Source organism: Vombatus ursinus, unplaced genomic scaffold, assembly GCF_900497805.2.
Source record: "Vombatus ursinus unplaced genomic scaffold, bare-nosed wombat genome assembly UNPS02014798.1, whole genome shotgun sequence".
NCBI classification, from domain to species: Eukaryota; Metazoa; Chordata; class Mammalia; order Diprotodontia; family Vombatidae; genus Vombatus; species Vombatus ursinus.
The window spans coordinates 75,725,244-75,748,139 of record NW_020954576.1 but is presented as its reverse complement, the minus strand read 5'-3'; the positions used below and the strand labels follow the sequence as shown (position 1 = coordinate 75,748,139).

Here is a 22,896-nt window from a genome sequence, read left to right as displayed (position 1 = left end):
TTCCTGGAGTACTTCCAAGGGATTGCATGTAGGATCAGCATTCTAACACTAGGTGGAGACAGCATTGCTTGAATGCTCGGGGAGGCTCCGGTGATGCAAGAGGGCACATTCAACAAACAGCCGGAGGCCACAAACAACCTCTTAGGGTGAAGGCGCTGGATTCTGTGCCAGGTGCTGAGAACCTTTTTTCGGATATGCCGTGCTAGGGCAAGCTTGAGGGCCATTCTAAAGCATTCATTAGTTGTCTTAGGAAGGAGGCCAAAGCCAAAATGGAAACGGGGTTTGAGTTTTTTGTTTTTTTGAGATTAGACTCAATTTGGCAAAAACATGAAATGAAGACAAAGTGATGGCTAAATTTCCTTAGTTAATTCACTCCAACGAACATTAATTAAGCACCTGCAATATACTTGGAGATCTGTACTCTGTATCTTGTTCAACACAAGCTATTACTTTTAAGAGTCTTTGAGAACAATTTAAGAGCTCCCTTTTCTCCTACATCAAGCCTCCCTGATACTTTCTTTGTTCTAACTTACCTTAAGAGGATTTCTCCTGTGTACAAACATATACAGCATATCCCTACCCTCCTGGAGAAGTACATCACTCCTCTGTAGCGGAGAAACACTGGTACCCACCCTGGGATGAAAATGGGCCATTGTTCTCAGCACCACAGCAGCAAAAGTAGGGGGGTGGAGAAGCTATGTAGTAGAATCTGAATATTAGAAACAAATTTGAAGGTGAACCAACTCTACTGGAAACAACACTTCAGTGTTTTACAAAGTCTATACTATTTTTCCACACATTCAGTGAAAAATAATTATTGCCAAATGGCTATAGAAACATTTTTTTAAGAGTGCCCAATTGATAATATTAAAATATGTGTATATGCATATATATTTAATATTCATTTTTAGAAGTACAGTTTAACAAAGCTTTTGTTATCTTTAAATGTTCAGGAAATGGAGGATTCTGGTAAATAAGTTGCGATTAGTTTTACTGAGGAGCAGCATTTAATCATGAGATTGTTTCTACAAGCCAGGATGAAAACCAATCTCATTTTATAGATACACCATAAATACATATGTGTGTGTGTATATATATATATATATATATATACACACACATATATGTATATATATGTATAATTATCTTTCTATCTATATAGATACCTATATCTATTTTCATATATGCATGTTACATATGTTGTTGTTCAGTCATTTCAGTTGTGTTGGACTCTCTATGACCCCTTTTGGGGTTTTCTTGGCAAAGATACTGGAGTGGTTTGCCATTTCCTTCTCTAGCTCATTTTACAGGTGAGGAAACTGAGGGAAACAGGGTTAAAGTGATTTTCCTAGGGTCACATAGCTAGTAAATATCTGAGGCCAGATTTGAACTTGGGAAGATGAGTCTTTCTGACTTCAGGTTTGGTGAATTATTTACTGTGCTACCTACACCTGTGTGTGTGCATATAGGTATAAATGATTATGTATGTATGCATATGTGGGTATGTATATATGTCAGATTATGTTATGTGGCTTCTCAAGGTTCCTACCCTTAATTTATATGATATATTATACAGAGAATAAGAATGTAATGTTTATGTATGCATGCATATGTGGGTATGTATATATGTCAGATTATGTTATGTGGCTTCTCAAGGTTCCTACCCTTAATTTATATGATATATTATACAGAGAATAAGAATGTAATAATAAAACAAGAATAGGAATAATATTTATATAGTGTTTTCTATGTGTCGGGCACAAAGTACCCTGCCTGAGATCCATACTCTGGTCAATATATGCACATACACATATACATACACATACATATGACACATATGTAATAACTGTGCTGAAGTGCTTTAAAAATATTTTCTCATTTTATCTTCACAACAACCCTGGGAGGGGTAGGTGCTACTATCATCCTCATTTTATAGATGAGGAAACTGAGGCAAATGAAGGTTAAGTAACATACCCAGCGTTCTATCCACTGCACCACCTAGCTGCCCAAAGTCATCTTTTGATAATTCAGAAGGTACTCCAGGAAAGAGTGGGGGGGAGACCCACTAAATTTAGAGCCTCAAGACCCAAGTTCAGTTATCTCTTATTAGCTAATACATGTGATCCTGAGCAAGTCACAACCTCTGAATTTCAGTTTCCTCATCAGGAAGATAAGGATATTAACACACTATTTATCTTAAAGGATTATGACTATTAAGTGAAATAATATATCCAAAGCACTTTGTATTTGTAAAGTGCTATTTAAATGGCAGCTATTTTATAAGATGCAAAATCATCACTGTATTAGATATGAAAATAAAGTTAACGAGGAAGCCTAGTTGACAGATTAACAAATGAACTAGGTCTTATTTTCTACTGAAATACCTGTATATATAAATATGCATATATATGTACATATATAATACATATATGTGATAATATATGTACATATATAACATATAAATATTTTATATAATATATAAATATTTTATGTAATAATTATATATATAAATAATATACATACAATAAATATATACACACATACTCCATCTTCCTTTGTTGTATTCACTCCCACATCTACCCTCTACCTACTCCATTCTTTATCATCAAGACTTACATAACATCTTGAAATAAAGATACAAAGGCCATAACTGTCCCTTAAAATGAAAGGTATCTTCTAGAGGACTGTTTAAAAAATGTGCTAAGGTTTTTAAGTATTACTTATGGCTCTTATTTCTAACAGGTAGATGCTTTCCTCAAGACCGTTAGAGGCAGTTTACATAGACCGCAAGAAAAATTTAGGGTCAGCCAGATTTATACTTCTACAATAGCATTTATAACATGTTGATTTATAGAAATCTCCTGTTAAGACCAACTTGCATGCAACCTGTGTCAGCATGCTATAGACATACTTTTCACTATCCTTGTTCTCAGCAAAGGTTTTTTGGGGTTTTTTTTGTAATTTTTTTATATTATTAATTTATTTGCAATATAGCCAACATGTATCTAGGGAGATGAAGTCTTATTTTTTTCATTAATAAATTTATTTATTTTTAGTTTTCAACATTTACTTCCACAAGATTTTGAGTTCCAAATTTTCACCCCATCTCACTCCTCCCCCACCCCAACATGGCATGCATTCTGAATACCCCTTCCATTAGTCTGCCTTCCCTTCTATCTCTCCCCCTCCTTCTCTTATCCCCTTCCCCTTCTATTTTCCTGTAGGGCAGGATAGATTTCTGTACCCATTTCCTGTATTTCTTATTTCTCAGTTGCATGTGAAAATTTTTTTTAAACATGTGTTTTTAAAACTTTGGGTTCTAAATTTTCTCCCTTCCTCCCTCCCCACCCACCCTCATTGAAAAGGCAAGCAACTCAATATAGGTTATACATGTGCAGTTATGAAAAACATTTCCATAGTAGACATGCTGTGAAAAACTAACTCTATTTCCCTTAATCCTATCCTGCCCTCCCCCATTTATTCTATTCTTTCTTTTGACCCTGTCCCTCCTCAGAAGTATTTGCTTCTGATTCCCCCTTTCCCAATCTGCCCTTCTCTCTATCATCTCCCTACTCTCTTGTCCCCTTTCCCCCCTATTTTCCTGTAGGGTAAGACAGATTTCCATACCCAATTGAGTGTGTATGTTATTCCCTCCTTAAGTCAAATCCTATGAGAATAAGATTCACTCATTCCCTCTCACCTTCCCCCATTTCCCCTCCACTGTAAGAGCCTTTTCTTTTCTGGTTTTTTTTTTTTTGTGAAATAGATAATTTACTCTGTTCTACCTCTACCTTTCTCCTTCTCCTAGTATAATCCTCTCTTACCCCTTAATTTTATTCTCCAGATATGACCCCTTCATCTTCAACTCACCTTGTGCCCTCTATCTATCTATCTATCTATCTATCTATCCATCCACATACATATAATTTTTTCCCCTCCAACTACCCTAATACTGACAAAGGTCTCATGAGTTACAAATATCATCTTTCCATGCAGGAATGTAAACAGTTCAACCTTAATAAGTCTCTTATGATTTCTCTTTCCTGTTTGCCTCTTCATGTTCCACTTGAGTCTTGTATTTGAAAGTCAAATTTTCTGTTCAGCTCTGGTCTTTTCATCAAGAACGCTTGAAAGTCCTCTTTTTGCTGAATGACCATTTTTTCCCCTGCAGGATTATACTCAGTTTTGCTGGGTAGGTGATTCTTGGTTGTAATCCTATCTCCTTTGCCCTCCAGATTATATTCCATACCCTGCAATCCCTTAATGTAGAAGCTGCTAAATCTTGTGTTATCCTGATTGTGTTTCCACAATATTTGAATTGTTTCTTTCTAACTGCTTGCAATATTTTCTCCTTGACCTGGGAACTCTGGAATTTGGCTACAATATTCCTAGGAGTTTTCCTTTGGGGATCTCTTTCAGGAGGAGATGGGTGGATTCTATCCATTTCTATTTTGCCCTCTGGTTCTAAAATATCAGGGCAGTTTTCCTGGATCATTTCTTGAAAGATGATGTCTGGGCTCTTTTTTTGATCATGGCTTTCAGATAGTCCAATAATTTTTAAATTCTCTCTCCTGGATCAGTTGTTTTTCCAATGAGATATTTCACATTGTTTTCTAATTTTTCATTCTTTTGGATTTGTTTTACAGTCTCTTGATTTCTCATAAAGTCACTAGCTTCCAATTGCCCTATTCTAATTTTTAAGGGAGTATTTTCTTCAGTAAGCTTTTGGACTTCCTTTTCCATTTGGCCGATTTTGCTTTTTCGGGCATTCTTCTCCTCATTGGCGTTTTGGACGTCTTTTGCCATTTGGGTTAGGCTATTTTTTAAGGTGTTATTTTCTTCAGTATTTTTTTGGGTCTCCTTTAGCAAGTTGTTGACTTGTTTTTCATGATTTTCTTGCATCATTCTCATTTCTCTTCCCAGTTTTTCCTCTACTTCTCTTACTTGCTTCTCAAAATCCCTTTTGAGCTCTTCCAAGGCCTGGGACTGATTCATATTTTTCTTGGAGGCTTTGGATGTAGGAGCTTTGACTTTGTTGTCTTCTTCTGGTTGTATGTTTTGATCTTCTTTTTCACCAAAGTCTTTTTGCGCTGCTTACTCATGATCCTGGCCAATTACTTGAGCTTTAAACTCTTTGTTAAGGTAGGAGTCTACTTCCAATGTGGAGAATATACTGTCCCAAGCTTCAAGGGTTTGTACAGCTGTTTTCAGAGATACTTCTAGGGACCTGTAAATTTTCAGTTCTTCCAAGGTGCTATGATAAGGGGCGAGGTGTTTCATCTCCACCGCCACAACAAGCTCCCCAACACCAGCACTCCTCTTCACCCCAGGACCCCCCCCTCAGAACTGTGACCCAGATCCAAGCACGGGCAGAGCAAGATATTCCTGCCTCAGCACTGGCAAAGAGATCCCTGCAAACCCCCTCTGATCAGTCTCTTGATTCCCTCTCAGTCTGTGGGCCAGAAGCTCAGGAGGCAGCCGCTACCCCAGAGGCCGCGCTTGGAACTTGCAATAGAGACCTAGCTCCTTCTCTCACCGCAGTCATAGACTTTTCCCACTGACCTTCTAAGTTGTCTTTGGCGTTCATGGGTTGAGAAATCTGGAAACCGTCACAGCTGCCCATGATTCAGTCCTCTGAGGCCTACTCCAGGTTCACTGCGGCCTGCACACCCACGCCGCACTGCACTCCTCTCCCTGCCCAGCGTGATATACCTTTCTGATCAACCATCCAGGTTGTCTTGGGCTGGAAATTTGTTTCACTCTGTCTTTTTGTGGATTCTGCTGCTTTAGAATTTGTTTAAAGTCATTTTTTAACAGGTATTTGGAAGGGTTTGGGAGCTCAAGCAAATCACTGCTTTTACTCCACCATCTTGGCTCCGCCCCAGCAAAAATTTTAACCAAGGCAAACTATGAATGCTCACCATCACCAGATGGATCATTATATTAGTAAAAGGAGGTTAACATTTTCATAACTGATGGAATTTTAGAAACTTTCAGCAAGATCTTAAGTTAACAAATCTTCTCTAGGTAACTGGCTTGTTGAGGATCATGGTCAGCATTTCCTCCTATGACAGTCTTCTAGTCACAGGAAAAAAATTCGTCTTATGGCTTTAGAATTATACCTGATTTTTTTTAAACCAAAAATAGTATTGTGCTGCTGGATTACCTCATTATTTATCAGATTTGGCTACAAATGACTTTTGACTGTTTCTAAAAGGTAAATCCAATGTCAAAGGAAAATTTGGCATAATTGAGGATTTTGTTAAGTATTTAAAAAGAATGTGCCATAGATTCTAAAGTAATTCCAAAAACAATTTGGATTTATGCAAGAAATATCACTAAATGGTTCATATCCTTTGACCCAAAAATCCCACTATTAAGCATATACCCCACAGAGGACAAAGAATGAAAGGTCCCACATAAAACAAAATAATCATAACAGTAATCTTTGCGGTAGCAAAAATTACAAGGAAAATGAGTGCCTACTGATTTAAGAATGGTTGAACAAATTTTGGTATGTAAACATAATGGAATATAATTATGTCATAAAAATGACAAATTAAGATTTTATTTTTTATTTTTGAATTTAACAAATACCATAATTATGTGTGTAGACAGATAGAATAGAACAGGAAAAAAAAGATTATACAGAAAAATGCAAACTCCATTATGTACAGCTTGGTTTGCTTTTAAAATATATAATAAATTCAACATGTGACTTTTTTGAATCTTTTTAAAATTATTTTTTTCAATTATCAAGCATTTTTTCCCTCCTTCCCATCTTCTCCTCCCCATATTGAAAAGAAAAAAGAAAAAACAAATCCCTTGACAACAAACAAATGTCCATATTGGCCATGCCCTTAAATTTCTCATTATGAATATCTGTCCATGACCTCTCTATCAGGAGGTAGGTAATATTCATCAATGGTCATCTGAAATCATAGCTGATCTCTGCATTGATCAGAGTTCTTAAGTCCTCTAATATTGTTTGTTTTTACAATTCAACATGTAGCTTTCAAAGCTTTCCTGCTTGTCTGTGATTCTTTCTGGCTTTCTTTGTTTTCTGTAAATTTTTAAAATGTTCCATTCCTCTGTTTTTCTTTCTTTTTTTTTTTTTTTGGCAAAGGGAGAGAGGAGAAGCTAACCATGTGCTAAAGGGGATATAAACAATTCAGTCCTGCTTCTTAAGGAGCTCATACTCTTATTGGGGTCAATAACACATACCAAAGAGTTCAACATCAAGGAAAATGGCCAGGGCCAACAGTAAAGAGAATGAGACACATATATTTTCATATGTATTAATTGAGGGAAGTTGTTTTGATTAACGAAGCATATTTGTGAGAAGAAATTTCTTTTTATTTTTCTTTTCAATGGGGTGGATGTGAGAGGGAAAGAAAACGTTTCTGTTAATTTAAAAAAAAAACCAGAGAGGTGGGGTGGGAATGTTAGATGTGAAATGTTTCGTGTACTTTCAGATGAGGTCACTATTATTATTTTACGTAACTGTTTTACTCTGTTACACAAGTGGGAGTAATCTATGTTTAAATGTAAAAAGAAAACATATCAATAAAACTTTTTTTTAGAACATGATTGAAAGGCTTTAGAAAGGTTATGGACTAGAGGTACGCAATGATGCATTTTCAGTGATGGCCAAAGTCTTAATTTGTTGTGCTTAACTATTATTCTTTGGAATAAAGGAAGGCTACTATTTGGTAGGAAGAGTATGAACTAACAGAAAGTGATAAAGCTGCAAAAAGAGAAAAAAGAACATCAATAAGATATTTAAAATACACAGAAGAAAACAAAAAAGATGTTCATAAAGGGATACAAACAGGATACTTTAGTTATTACCTTGCTAAATTTCACCTATGCTTTTCAGAAAACAAATTACATAACAGATTTACTGTTTCTTGCACAACTCTCTATATTTTGTTTTTGTATTTTGGAATGTTAGTATTTGTTGATGATTGAACAAAAAAAAAAAAAGAAAGATCATACATTTTTTAAAAGAAATTTAATAGAACCATGGCCAACAGGTGGTCAAGGTCCTACAGGTGTGTGATTCACCTCTGCCGTCCCTCTGGACTGCTCTCCTTCATCTGCTGCCTAGTGGCTTTATTCTTCAATTTGCCAACCCATTTGGCTTTGTTAATTTGGCACTCTTAATGATTCCTTAATTCCTGACTTGCCTTCTTGTCTCTATCATTACTTGCCTTACTGACCTAGTGCTTCAGGCACCTGGCTCACCTCTTTGCCTTAATCCAAGTACATGCCTGCTATTTAGTCTTTCCTACCTTCCTCAACTTCAAGTACTTGGTGACAGAGCCAAAATCTACAAACATCTTGATGGTCTAGAATATTGGCTCAAATCTAACAAGGTGAACGTAAGAGAGAGGAAATATAAAATATTACCCTGCGGTTCAATATATCAACTTCACAACTACAAGACAGGGAAGCTATGACTAGCCAACAGTTTATCTGAAAAAGATCTGGGGCCATGCCAATCAAACTACCAAAAAAATGTTTTATAGAGCTAGAAAAAATAATAAAAAATTCATCCAGAAGAATGAATGAATCTGGGGACCTCAGTGCTATATCTAATACAACTCATACCTGCAAAAGAATCTCTCTTACCACATACCAAACAAGTGGCCATCGAGGCTGCTAGAAGACCTCCAGGGAAACACTTCTTCCTGAAACAGTCAAGATCACTCATGACTATTTCCAGTTATGAGGAAACTTCTCCTTATATCAAGCCTAAATTTTCCTCTTTGAAACTTCCACCAACATTGCTCCGGGTTCTACCCTCTGGAATCGAACAGAACAAACCTGAAACCTGTTCCAAAAGATATGCCTTCAAATAGTTAACAACAGCTATCAGGTACCCCCTGAATATTCTCTCTTCCAGGCTAAACATCACTGGTTCCTTCAAACAGTCATAGGTGTCATCCCTCCAAGTCTCAATGACACCTTTAAGGTCAAAGTAATTCACATGTGGCATGAACTTAAGGACCTGTGCCATCTCTACTGACCTTCTCTGGACATTCTTCAGATTATCAATGTCCTTCCTAACCCTGAGTGGTGTCCAGACATGAACACAATACTCTCTGTGTTCTCTGATGAGGGCAAAGTACAGTACAGTCTACTGCTTGTTCCTAGAAGCTAGGACTGTCTTAATTCAGCCTAAATTCACATTTGCTTTTTTGGCTGCCATATCACAGGTTTGACTCAACCAATCTTCCTACATTATAGCTTCTCTCTAACTATCTTGGTGTATATATATTAGCAGTTTTCTCCCTTCCTCACCTTTTTCAGTTTGATTAGATATGCATGAAACCAACAAATACATTCTTGCCAATCTGTTTTCATTGTAAAATTATTTTATTCAATTGAATGGCAAAAGGATAGATAGACACCATATTTAGACCCCCCCCAAAAAAAAACAAAACCCACAACCATGAAAATCAAGCACTACAAAAGCAAATGCATCCCACCCCTAACCAAGAGCCTGTTGTTTCCATATGGAAAAGAAATCCAAATCCTATTCCCAGACACTATCTTCTTAATCAGCCTTTCATCTCTCAAATCAGCTTTTCCTTTTTTTTTTTTTAATTCCTTACTTTCAATAGGCAGCTGTGTGGAAACAACACTTATGCACCTAGGGGTCTCCTTCTTGCACAAGTCTCTGAAATCTTTGTCAATGCTTTCTAGGCTCATTCTGGCAGCATCATTTAGATCCACATGAACCATCCAGAAATAAGTCATCATGGAGGGCCAAGAGGTGGCGCAGTGGATAGAGCACCTGTCCTGGATCCAGGAGGACCTGAGTTCAAATTCAGTCTCAGACACTTGTCACTTACTAGCTGTGTGACCCTGGGCAAGTCATTTAACCCCACCACCTCACCAGAAAGAAAGAAAGAAAGAAAGAAAAAGAAATTATAATCATCTAGCTTGCCAAGTCTTGGGAAGTTTTCTGACATGTCTTAAGTCCATGTCCCAGGATGACAATGGACCTTTCTCTTATTGTCATCATCAACAAAGACATACCTCAGTTCCCCAGTGAGTCCAGCTCCCTCCTTTTGTGGACAATCCTCATATTTGTTTTTTAGGTCAATCTAAGAGTAGTCCTCCCACTCAGTAAACTACTGACATAGGTCAAGTTTCCCCACTGACTTTTAAAATCACTTTTTTTTTTTCAGGTTGAAGTCCTTCTTAACATTTTCTAAAGGAACTCTCCATTTTCCTTGGTAACCTGAAGGGAGTATAGGGAGAAGGGGAAAGTTAGTTAAGTCTTTTACCCAAAATCACTCTGCTAGTTTTCACTGCTCATGCTATTCCCTCCACCTACAGTGCCCTTCCCACCACATCATTAGCTACTGAAATCTGACTCAGCTTAAATACTTTCTCCTCCTTAAAACCTTCCTTGATTCACCCTGAAAGCCCTCTGAACGCCCATAACGTTTTACTCACACTTGTCATATTGTATTTATTTTGTCTTGGACTTGTTATTAGAGAAACTCAGATTCAGATTCTGAATCTACTACACAATACCTGCGTGGCATTAACCAAGGAACTTACTCCCCCTGTCTTTAGTTTCCTCATTTAAACAAAATGAAGAGGTTAGCCCAGATGACCTCTGAGGACTCTCTTAACTCTAAATCTATGTTAGCACAGGGGTGGGGAACCTGCAGCCTGTAGGCACATGTGGCCTTCCAGGTCCTTGGGTGCGGTCTTCTGACTGAGTCCAAGTTTTACAGAACAAATCCTTTTGTTAAGGGGATTTGTTCCGTGAAGTTTGGATTCACTCAAAAGGCCGCACTCGAGGACCTATAAGACCACACGTGTCCTCGAAGCTGCAGGTTCCCCACCCCTGTTCTAGTCAATGCCTGGCACATAGTAAGTGTTTAACTAATGCTAAAGTATTTGTACATTTACCCAATTTCTTCCCACTTTCCCTCACAAGAACATAAGCACCACAGAGTGGACAGAGAGCACACATCTCACATCAGGTATTTACTAGTTGTGTGACCCTGAAAGTCACTAAAACTTTGTTTCCTCAATAACAAAATGAGTAAAAAATACCTGCAGCACTTACTTCACAGCATTGTTGTGAGGCTCAGATGAGAAATGTGCATAGAAAGCTCTGCAGACCTTAAAGCACTATCTAACTAACAATTAGTGGTAGGAGAATCCTCAACTTGCCTTGCACATAGTAGGTACCAAATAAATATATGCTGAGCTGAAGAATTTAAGGAGCTCCAAAAACAAAACACAAGTTTCTAATATATCCTACAAATTGTCTATATTTAGAATTGGTGAGGATTTTATGGGGTAGCATGATGGAAACAGTACTGATTCTGGAGCCAGTGGCTCTGGGTTTAAGTCCTGCCAATTTGACTTTAGGCATTTAACCTCCCTATACTTCGGTTTCCTCATCTGTAAAATGAGAAAGTTGAACGAGATGGATTCTGAAACTCATTTCAGTTCTAGAACTATAATCCTGAGATCCCATGGTATTTTCCAGGGTTTGCAAAATTTACCACAGAAACACGTTAACATGTTATTACTAACAAGGAGACCACCTTTCCTCTAGATGAATGATTGAGGTGGTTTAACCCTAGAAGGATATCCTCAAAATTCCCTCCTCATTTAGAATGAGTTGGAACAGTCCTCCATCCATGATAAGTGGAACAAGAATCATCCTCCATCCATAGTAGGAATAGAACCAGATACACTGCAGTGTTAAATTTGAAATTAGAAGACTTAGGTTGGAATCCTGTCTCTACTACTTACTATCAGGGTGACCTTGACAAGTCATTGAGCATCTTGGAATCTCAGTTTCCTCACCTGTACAATGAATGATTTCTATCTCTGAAGTCCAATCCATTATCACTATGGTTCTATGTATCATCACAGCACACAGAATAGAACTGGCACTTACTAATAAGAAGTAATTATTCAATGCAGAAGGCCATACTACATACTCATTAGTTGCAGCTTCACACCCCAGCAGGTGTCAGTGGATAGAGTACTGTGCCTGGAGTCAAGAAAACCTAAGTTCGAATACAACCTCAGACAATTCCCAGCTGTGTAACCCTGGGCAAGTCATTTAACCTCTGTCTGCCTCAGTTTCCTCAGCCAAAAAATGGAGATAATAATCAAAGCACCTGTCTCACAGAGTTGTATCAATATTGGTAAAGTGCTTACTTAGCACAGTGTCTGGTTCATAATAGATGTTTAATAAATACCTGTTTCCTTTTCTCTTTTATTTCTCAACAAAGAATTGACTACTACCCCCCAATAGCATCTTTATTCCTAAAAAAAAATCCTTCCTCCCTTCACCTACTGAATTTCTACTTATCACTGAAATCTCAGTCCAGTGCTGTATCCTACATGGCCCTCCCATTGTTAATCATCTCCCTCAGACCACACAAAGTGCTACACTTATTTAATATTTAACATTAAGTCTCCATTGTGTACAAAGCACTATGCTATGGGCTAAGGGAGACACAAAAGTTAGATGACAGAACCATTACCCACAAGAAACATACAGATCAATATGACACTAGCACAAGTAGCTGTTGTTGTTCAGTCATTTCAGTTGTGTCTGACTCTTCATGACTCCATTTGGGGTTTTCGTGGCAAAGATTCTGGAGTGGTTTGTCATTTCCTTCTATAGCTCATTTTACAGATAAGGAAACTGAGGCAAACAAGTTTAAGTGACTTGTTCAGGATCACACAGCTACTAAGTGTCTGATACTGGATTTGAACTCAGGAAGATGAGACTCAGCACTCTGTCCACTGCCCCACCTAGCTGTATAAGGTCTAAGGTAGATGGTTAACAATGGGAGGGGTCAACTATGCCCAAAGGGCTATAAAACTGTGCATACCCTTTAACCCAGCAATAGCACTTCTAGGGCTGTATCCCAAAGAGATCATAAAAATGGGAAAAGGTGGGGCAGCTAGGTGGCACAGTGGATAGAACACTACCCCAGGATTCAGGAGGACCTGAGTTCAAAATTGGCCTCAGACACACAATAATTCCTAGGTGTGTGACTCTAAGCAAGTCACTTAACCCCAACTGCCTCACCAAAAAAAAAAAAAAATGGAAAAAAGACCCACAGGTACAAAAATATTTATAGCAGCCCTTTTTGTGGTGACAAAAGATTAGAAGTTGAGGGGATGCCCATCAACTGGGGAATGGCTGAACAAGTTGTGGTATAGGAATGAAATGGAATACTATTGTTCCATAAGAAATGATGAGCAGGTAGACTTTAGAAAAACCTGGAAAGGCTTGTATGGACTGATGCTGAGTGAAGTAAGCAGAACCAGGAGAACATTGTACACAGTAAAAGCCACACTGTGCAATGACCAGCTTTCATAGATTTACCTCTTCTCAACAGTGCAATGATCTAAGACAATTCCAAAAGACTAAAGATGGAAAACGCTATCCACATCCACAGAAAGAACCATGGAGTCTGAATGAAGATCAAGGCATACTACTTTCTCTCTTTTTTTGGTTTGTTTTTTCTTTCTTGTGGTTTTTCCCTTTGGTTCTGATTTTTCTTTACAACATGACTAATGTGGAAATATGTTTAATATGATTGTACATGTATAGCCTATATCAGATTACATGCTGTCTTGGGGAGGGAGGGGGTGGAATTTAGAACTCAAAATCTTATAAAAGTGAATATTGAAAACTAGGAATAAATAAATAAACAATGGAAGGAGTCAGGGAAGGTTTCATGGAGGATGCATCATTAGGCTGAGCTTTCAAGAATAAGTAGAAATTCAATAGGTGAAGGGAGGGAAGCCTTTCTAGGTGTAAGAAAGAATACAAGCAAAAGCATGAAAACCTTTACTCAGGAGGCAATAAGGAACTACTAAATATTTTTAAGTGAAGGAATAACATGACCAGATAGATATATGCACAAGAAAGACAGTTTTGGCAGTAGAATAAAGTAGAAAAAGGGGAGGCAGTAAGACCTATAAGAAGGGTACTGTATTAATCCAAGAGTATGATAATGATGGGCCTGCATTATAGCTGTGATGGTAAGAAAAGAGAGGACACAGATCTGAGAGCTGCTATGGAGGTAGAATTGACAGGCTCTGGTAACTGCTGGGATATTAAAGATGAGACAGAAGGAAAAGCCAAAGATAATCTTAAGGTTACAAACATGGAAGAATATAGATCAATACTGGTGGCCACAAATATATGGTGAAATGAGGACAGATAAGTTTAGAAGGGGATGGACAAGGAGCTCATTTTGGGATATTTCAGTTTAAGGTACTAATAGCACATCCAGATGGAGAGGTAGCTAGTTGGAAAAGTGGATCTGAAGCTTACAAAAGGTAAAGACTAGAGAATATATTTGGGAGTTATTTGCAAAGAGGTGATAGCTGGCTCCGTGGAATTAAATTCAACTATAAAAGATTAATAAAACAGACCAGACAAGGGAGAATCAGAAAGCATAAATTATCTAGGAAAAAAAACTTATTTGATAAAAACTGCTGAGAAAACTGGAAAGCAATCTGGCAGAAATTAGGCTTAGACCAAGACCTTATACCACATTCTAAAATATATTCTAAATGGATACATAACCTTAATATTAAAGCTCATAGTATCAAAAAATTAAAAGATCATGTATCTGTCACAGCTGCAGATAAGAGATGTATCCTTAACCAAACAAAGGATAGAGGCAATTATAAAAGATAAAAAAGATAACTCTGATTTAGTGAAATTGAAAAGCTTCTGCACAGACAAAATTAATGCACCTAGGATAAGAAAGGAAGCGTCGAATGGGGGAAAATCTTTGTATTAAATTTCTCTGATAAAGGTTTGGTATCCAAGATATATAAACAATTAATAAATACATATGACTAACAGCCCTTCCCCAATAGATAAATGGTCAAAAGCTATGAAAAAACAATTCTGAAAAGAACTGCCAAGTATTCACAACCACATGAAAAAATGTTCCAGATCACTAATAATAAGAGAAATGCAAATCAAAACAATCCCAAAGTTTTACCTCACATCCTCCAAATTGGTGAAGTGAATAAAAAATGGTAATAGTCAATGCTGGAAGGGTTGTGGAAGGATAGGCACACTAATACATTGTTGATGAAGCTGTGAAATGGTACAACCATTTTGGAAACCAATTTGGAATTATGCAAATAAAGTGACTAAAATGTCCATACTCTTTGAACCAGAGACACCATTACTGGGTTTATACCCCAAGGAAGTCAAGAAGAAGAAGAAAGTGCCCGTATAAAACAAAACATTTATAGCAGCACTTCTTATGATAGCAAAGAATTGGAAACAAAGGCCATCAATTGGGCAATGGCTAAACAAATTGTGGTACTTGGATGTAATGGAATACTCCTGTGCTATAAGAAATGACATATGCAATGATTACAGAGAATCAGCGAAAGATCTGTATGAATTGATGTAGAGTGAAGTAAAGAGAGTCAAGAGAACAATATACACACTGACTACAACAATGTATTTGGAAAGAACTACACATCAAAAAATAAAAAATGAATGTAAACAAAATTACAACAATCAAGCAGGACAAAATGAAGAGATATGAGAAGACACTCCCAATTCACCCTTTTGTGGATGTAAGAGGTCCACAGTTGTTACACATTGCACAGATTTTCAGATTTTTTTCAATGTACTGATCAGCTATACTGATTTTTTTCCTCTCTTAAAAAAACAAACAACTATTTTTATATGGGATGGTTCTCTGGGAGGGAGTGGGGGAGAAATATTTAGGAAAACTATGATGAAGTAAAAAACAGAAGTTATCAATAAAAACTAATAAAAAAACAAATTCAACTATCAGTTATTAAGCTCCTACTATGTGCAAGGAAATGTGGCTACATGGACATTTTTTTAAAATTCACTGCCTTCAAAAAACTTACAGTCTACTAGGAGGGAAAGAGAAAAGAAGAGGCTGCTTCTGCTCATATTTGTATCACCAGTGCTTAGCACAACACCTGGCACACAGTAAGTGTTTAAAATGCCTGTTGACTGACTAACCACTTGGGCAACACTCTCATTAAAGGCTCAGGAAAGGATGAGGAACCAGCAAAGAAGACAGAAAAGGAGACTAGGAGGAGAATCAGAAAAGCATCTGGAGACCAAAAAAAAAAAAAAGATTATCTTATAGAAGGGGATGATTTAAGAAGACATGAAGAAACATGTTACCTACCTACTGAAAGAAAGGAGATGGATTCAAGATGCCAGTTAAGACATACTTTTTCTTGGATAAGGCCAACACATGAATCTGTTTTCCTTGATTATATACATTTGTTATAAGGATTTTGTTTTTCTTTTCTTTTCTTTTTCCATTTTGGGGAGGGGGGTGAGAGGGAAAGAAAATAAATGTTAATTTTTTTTCTTTATTTTTATGCTTGTTAGTTGGAAAAATTTTTCTTTTAAAGGAGGAAGTGCTTGATAGTGTCAAAAACTCAGAAAAGACAGGAAGTGTGAAACCTAAAAAATAGCTATTTGAAAAAGAAGTTTCCATTGAGCAACTGGAAAAGGGGCCCATTTGTAAGAGAGGTGAGGAAGTGGAGGCATTGGATATAAGGGCATCTTTTCAAGAAGTTTAATAATGAAGAAAGATGAGACTGGAAGGCTCAATAGAAGGCTCATTTTTGGTTTGAGGAAATCTGAGCGTACTTGGAAACAAATGAGGTGCTATGGGGGAGAGATTGAAGATGATTGAGAAAAAGGAGATGATGGCTAAAGCCAAGTCCTAGAGAAGGCAAAAGGAAATAGGACTGAGGTAACATGTGATACTCTATCCTCTCTACACCGCCCCCATTTGGTTAGGGTAGTTCTTAGCCTAAGGAACTAAGGTTCAAGCCACCTAACTATGGACTGAAGCATCCTAGTGGCCTCAGGCCATACTTATTTGGTTCCTTCATTAGCTAAAGGCATAAAAAGTCTTACCCATGTGGAGTTGACAGATGTCCCAAGACTTCCTTAGTCACCACACCCCGCCTTGTTGACCAGAAAAGTACTATATCCTTTCTATACTATGGCTAAGTACATATCCTTTTGTTAACTGCTAAATGACCTAAATTTTGTTTCAATATTTTACTTAAACTATCAGGGGATCAGCCTCAGTCAGCCTCAGCCCACTATATTACAGGTTGAGAAAACAGCCTTAGTGAGGGGTATGGGGAACATTTCTTTTTTTTGCATCTGGAGGAAGATAAAGCAGATAATGATGCCGAGAAGCTCCAGGGCATAGAGGAAGGGGAGCTAAGGGAGTCTAGGTCAGGTCATATGGCCTCAGTCTTCTCAGGGATGCAGGAGGTAAGGTCATCTTCTATATGTGTGGGATGCTTAGGATGCGGTTGGCGGTGAAGAGAGAACAAAAGATATGCAAGTCTCTGTGAAAAGTGAGATTAGGAGTTAACAAGGTTTGGGTAGAAAGACTATCTACTAACGGTGAGGACCCTGCTGAGGATATACACCACAAATAATGGTAATGGTGAATGTTTATACTTCAGCTCCCTCAGGTCCTTTTCAAGGCTAAAATTCTATGATTCTACGTATAGAAAATAATACTAAGCAAGTATTCAATTTCTACCTTTTAATAAAACCAACAGTGGAAAATTACTGCTATGGCATAACAAATCTTACATATTCTATGAATAAGGAAAAGGTTTCCTTACATTTTACTTGTTACTTAAGTAATTTAGGACTTAAACAGTATTCTATCTAATATAATTTTTATGTAAGAAAAAATTTCCAAACCTAACATCCACGGTGTCATTAGATTCATGGTCAAACACCTCAAAAGCATCTTTGATCTTTTTCTGAATTTCTTGTAATCCCATTTCTGTAAAAGACAAAAACAACAAAAATAAATCTACATTAACGATTTAATTCAAAGTAGAATTTTCAATAGTCTATGAGTACTGAATAAACACTGGCAAACTCAAAATACCTCTTCCTGATTTTCTCTAGTTTCTTTTTAAGGAGTGGTTTCAGGAACCATCTCTTATCAGAAGCCTTTCCCAATCCCCCTAAGTTGTTAGCAATCTCCTCTGCCTGAAATTTACAGGCCCTATACCTGTCCCAGCTCCTGTTCTGAACAATGTACAGTCAATGAGGGCAGGAACTGTCTTCTGCCTCTTTTTGTACTCCTAGTGCTTAGCACTGGGCTTGGAACAGATATCTATATCTATATCTATATCTATATCTATATCTATATATACATACATACACATATGTATAGATATATGTGTGTGTGTATATATATTTATATATATCTATGTACATATATGTACATATATGTATATAGTGCTTAATAAATGTTTAGTGACTATCCCCAGTGCCTAGCATAATCCCTTGAATGTGGCAGGCACTATGGGGCAGCTAGGTGGAGCAGTGGATAGAGCACCGGCCCTGCAGTCAGGAGGACCTGTGTTCAAATCCAACCTCAGACTAAACACCTGACACTAGCTGTGTGACCCTGGGAAAGTCACTTAACCCCAATTGCCTTAAAAAAAAAAAAAGAATGTGGCAGGCACTTAATAAATTGAATTGAATCCCCAAGTTTCTCCCCCAGGTACAATGCAAAGAGCACTCAATTTGTAGTCCAAGCTCTTCAACTTACTATTAAAATAAGTTATTTCATCTTTCTAGCAGAACAGGTCATTGGAAGTCATTGACTACCAGCGCTAGGAAATTCTCCAGGGCTACTCTACTGAGTCTGCTGGTGGGAAGGGACTAAACATTATTAAGTGCCTCCTAGAACATAGCAACCCTGTGAGGAAGGTAGAGAACTGAGCTCCTTCTATTTCTAAGGGAAGAGTAGGATGAGGATGAGAACTAGGGGGAGGAGTCACTCAAGAGGCAGGAGAACCAGAGATCAGGAGTAAGCAGGGAGTCACTGTTCTGTTGTACCCTGGGCCCTGGGTGGTTGCCTCACTAGAGACTGGAAGCAGAAGAGTAAGAGACCAGGACAGCAGAAGCCATGGAAAGAAGTCCCCATGGAAACAGAAGCAGAACTTTAGCAATGATGTCATCATGATGCCCCAGACTGGAGCCAAGCTGAGTGTCTAGACAGACCTTCCGTTTGCTGAACTTACTCAGAAGAGCAGATCCAAGATGGTGATTCCCTTCCCAACTCTCCCTTATCCCTTCCTGAGAGAGCATATGTGTTCCAAAGCTTATCTCTAGGTTTGTTGTTGTTGTTTTTTTTAATTTTTATAGGAATGAAAATAGTCTTTTAAGCCAGTATTAAGATAAAGCTGTGGTTAACCACAGCATTACTGATATGGATGTGTTTCATTGCTAAAAGGTAAGTGAGAGGGAGGCAATGGGTGGTGGGCTATACAAGGAGAGAGATAAATTGATTTTTATTACTGCTGGGACCTTTCTTGGCACAATGGGAGCTCAGAGATGAACAGAAGAGAAATTATTGATTTCTATTTTTATAGCTTTCCCAAAGCAGAGAACAGCATGGACATGGAGGATCCTGGGCACAAAATGAACCTAACACTTTGGGGAGAAGAGGAGAGAGAAAGTTGTGAGTGAGCTGTGAACTGGTATTGGTAAGATGGCCACCTTAAGCCCTTCCTCTCCCAATTTTCTCTTTCCAATATTGGGTTTGAAACAAAAACTAAATCACACCAAGGGGAGGAACTGAGATAGTTGACAATAAGAAGGAAGAAACTACCCACAAAAGAGTTGAGGAGGACAAGGAGGAGTAGGGGGAGGCATGCAAGAGTGAATTATTAATTCCCTTCTCACCAACACAATACCCTCTATCACATAAACATCATTGCTAGACAAAACTCTGACCTTGTCTGTCTTTCCCCCATTTCTTTTTTTTTAATGAATGAGTGAAAAAAAGTATTTACTAAACACTCACTACATTCCAAGTGTTGTGCTCAGAGCTAGAATGACAAACTGAAAAAGATAGTTTCTGCTTTCAAGGTCACTCTACGAGGAGGAAATAATTCAGAAAGTTCATCTTCAGGGCCAATTAAATACCTAGAAGTCCTAAGAGATCAGTGGAAGGGTAGGTAGCCAGTTCAGGTAGATCTTCCTTCTCACAAGAAGAAAGAGTCATAGATTTCCATTTATCCAAGCCATGTGAATGGTCAAGCAGCACAGCTGGTTTCTCAGGGTCCAAGACAGGAATTATGCCAGATAAAATTTAACTGAACTTTACAGAAGTAGAAAAGGTAATATCTACCTTTCTCTGATTAGTAAATGTGAACAATGTGTATGGTTGTTAAAAGTCTGCATTTCTTACTTATTCTTTTTTTTTCTTTTCTCAACAAAACAAAATTTTTAACATTTGTCTTTTAAAAATTTTGAGTTCCAAATTCTCTCTCTCCCCTCCCTGTTCAGAAAGCAAGCAATTTGATATAGATTATATACATGCAATCCTACAAAACATTTCCATATTAGCCATATTACAAAAGAATTTACTTATATTCTTTTAAGAGGAATTTAAAACATCAACATACAGAAATGCCTAGAAAATTTGCAAACAAAATGAGAGGGTGGAAAAAGGCCATTGATAGCCATGATATATAGCTTCAAATTAAGGGCGGGGCAGGGGGAGGGAAAGAATAGTGTAGAGATTTCAAGGAAGGGTTAAATGGAATACTGCCTCAAGCCAAATTCAACATCTATAACCGTTAATTGAGTCTTCTCATTTTCTAGTTTCTTGTCTAGCTCTTCTCTGAACTCCTGTATTGTTTGTCTGTCATCCAGAACGTGTACCACTTAATTCAGAGCATGGTATGTTTCCCAATAGACGGCCATGCCTCCCCATATCCCTTCTCTTCCATTATCTCTGCAGAAGCCCTTTTATATACACAGTGTTGGGGTCTGATCCCTCATGGTTTTATTGGGGCCACCTCCCAGAGTCATACATCTTGCTGGTTATTGGAAAGCCTTTGAAGTTCTACTTAAAGTGTCCCCAACTCATCTCCAATCTTTCCAAGGGTTTAGAGGGTGAGTGACTCTGTCCTGGGTATGTAACCCCCTGCCCTCCTCCAACCCAGGTTTTCTTATCTGTAAAACAAAGGATTGGGTCTAGATGATTTGCAAAATCTCTTCCAGATCTCAGACTAATTATAGTTCTGTCTCAATTAGTTTAGGAGTAATTCTGCTCAGAGCCAGAGGGTATCAAATTCTGTAAATATTTTCTGAGCACGTCCAGTGTGCCTAAGACTGTTAGGCAATGTGAAAGATATCAGTCTATGACATGATCCCTGCCCTCAATGAACTTAAAGCGTTATTGAGAGAAATAAGGCACTTACATACACAAGATGTCCCAAAAGTCCTAGAGCAGTTTTAAGCTTTAATAGCTTAATAGTATAAATATGTATAGGTGTGTGTATACCACACAAATGTGTACATGAAAATGTGTATGTATATCAGACAATGAAAGATAGAATATAGTCAGATTCCAGGATGAGGACAGACAGTAAATGCAATGGGACTGGAGAAGAGAAAAATTTCATGTGAGTCCAGGTGAATTCTTTTACCTCTTATAGCTGCACAATTCCATAACTTTCATGTTGGTATTTCTTCATCATTTGTGTGGATGGGAAAGTTAGAAAATGGAGAGTCAAGATATAGGACTTCAGGGTTAAATTGGGAGGAAATTGGATTAGAGTCCTCTAGCAAAAGAAGTTTCCAAGAAGAATCTTTAAAGGTGCCTGGGTGGATGTTCTGTGGGTGGCTGATGGGAAGGCATGAACCAGAATCACTTGGGATAAGAGTCGATGGATCTGAAATCCGCACTATTGGAGTCAATAGCCCCATCAGTGAGATCAAAGATCCATTTGTCAAAGTCTAGAGGTATTCACTACTAGGTCTGTATCCCAAAGAGATCATAAAAAGGGAAAGGGACCTACATGTACAAAAATATCTATAGCAAGGCAGCTAGGTGGTGCAGTGAATAGAGCTCCAGCCTTGGAGTTAAGAGGACCTGAGTTCAAATCTGACCTAAGACACTTGACCCTTAACTAGCTGTGTGACCCTAGGCAAGTCACTTAACCTTGATTGCCTCATCAAAAAAGCAAAAAAAAAAAAATTACACTTTTGGGGCAGCTAGGTGGCGCAGTGGATAAAGCACCGACCCTGGAGTCAGGAGGACCTGAGTTCAAATCCAGCCTCAGACACATAATACTTCCTAGCTGTGTGACCCTAGGCAAGTCACTTAACCCCAATTGCCTTACTAAAAGAAAAACAATAACAAAAACAAAAGTATCTATAGCAGCTGTTTTTTGTGGTGGCAAAAAGTTGAAAATTGAGGGGATGCCCATCAATTAGGGAATGGCTGAACAAGTAGTCTATGAATGAAATAGAATATTACTGTGCTATAAGAAATGATAAGCAGGCAGATTTTAGAAAAACCTGGAAAGACTTAAATGAACTGATGCAAAGTGAAAAGAGTAGAACCAAAAGAATGTTGTACACAGTAATAGCAACATGATAAATTATGAATGACTTAGCTCTTCTCAGCAACACGATGATCCAAAACAATTCCAAAGGACTCATGATGGAAAATGCTATCCACATCCAGAGAAAGAACTGATGGAGTCTGAATGCAGATTGAAGCATACTATTTTTTCATGGTTTTTTTTTCCTTTTGTTCTGTTTCTTCTTTTACAACATGACTAATATGGAAATATGTTTTACATGATTATACATATATAACCTATATCAAATTGCTTACCCTTTTAGGTGGGGGGGAGGGGAAGGAGGGAGACAGAAAAATTTGGAACTCAAAAATTTTTTTTAAATGAACATTAAAAATTTTCTTTAACTGGAAAAAATAAAATACTATTTAAAAAAAAACAATAAAGTGTGATTCAGTATACCTAGACATCTTGCAATATTTTAAG

The 22,896-nt window shown here is 37.7% G+C and overlaps 1 protein-coding gene across 2 annotated transcripts in view; it reads right to left on the bottom strand.

Annotated features, from left to right (window-relative positions):
- LOC114049964 (dynein regulatory complex protein 8-like) overlaps positions 1–22,896 on the bottom strand; it is a 117,476-nt gene that overhangs the window by 48,942 nt on the left and 45,638 nt on the right. For both annotated transcript variants that reach the window (XM_027871451.1, XM_027871450.1), the window contains exon 2: positions 17,774–17,858. In XM_027871451.1, the coding sequence (XP_027727252.1) occupies positions 17,774–17,856 (83 nt within the window). In that variant the 5' untranslated portion in view covers positions 17,857–17,858. The remainder of the gene's footprint in view (positions 1–17,773; positions 17,859–22,896) is intronic.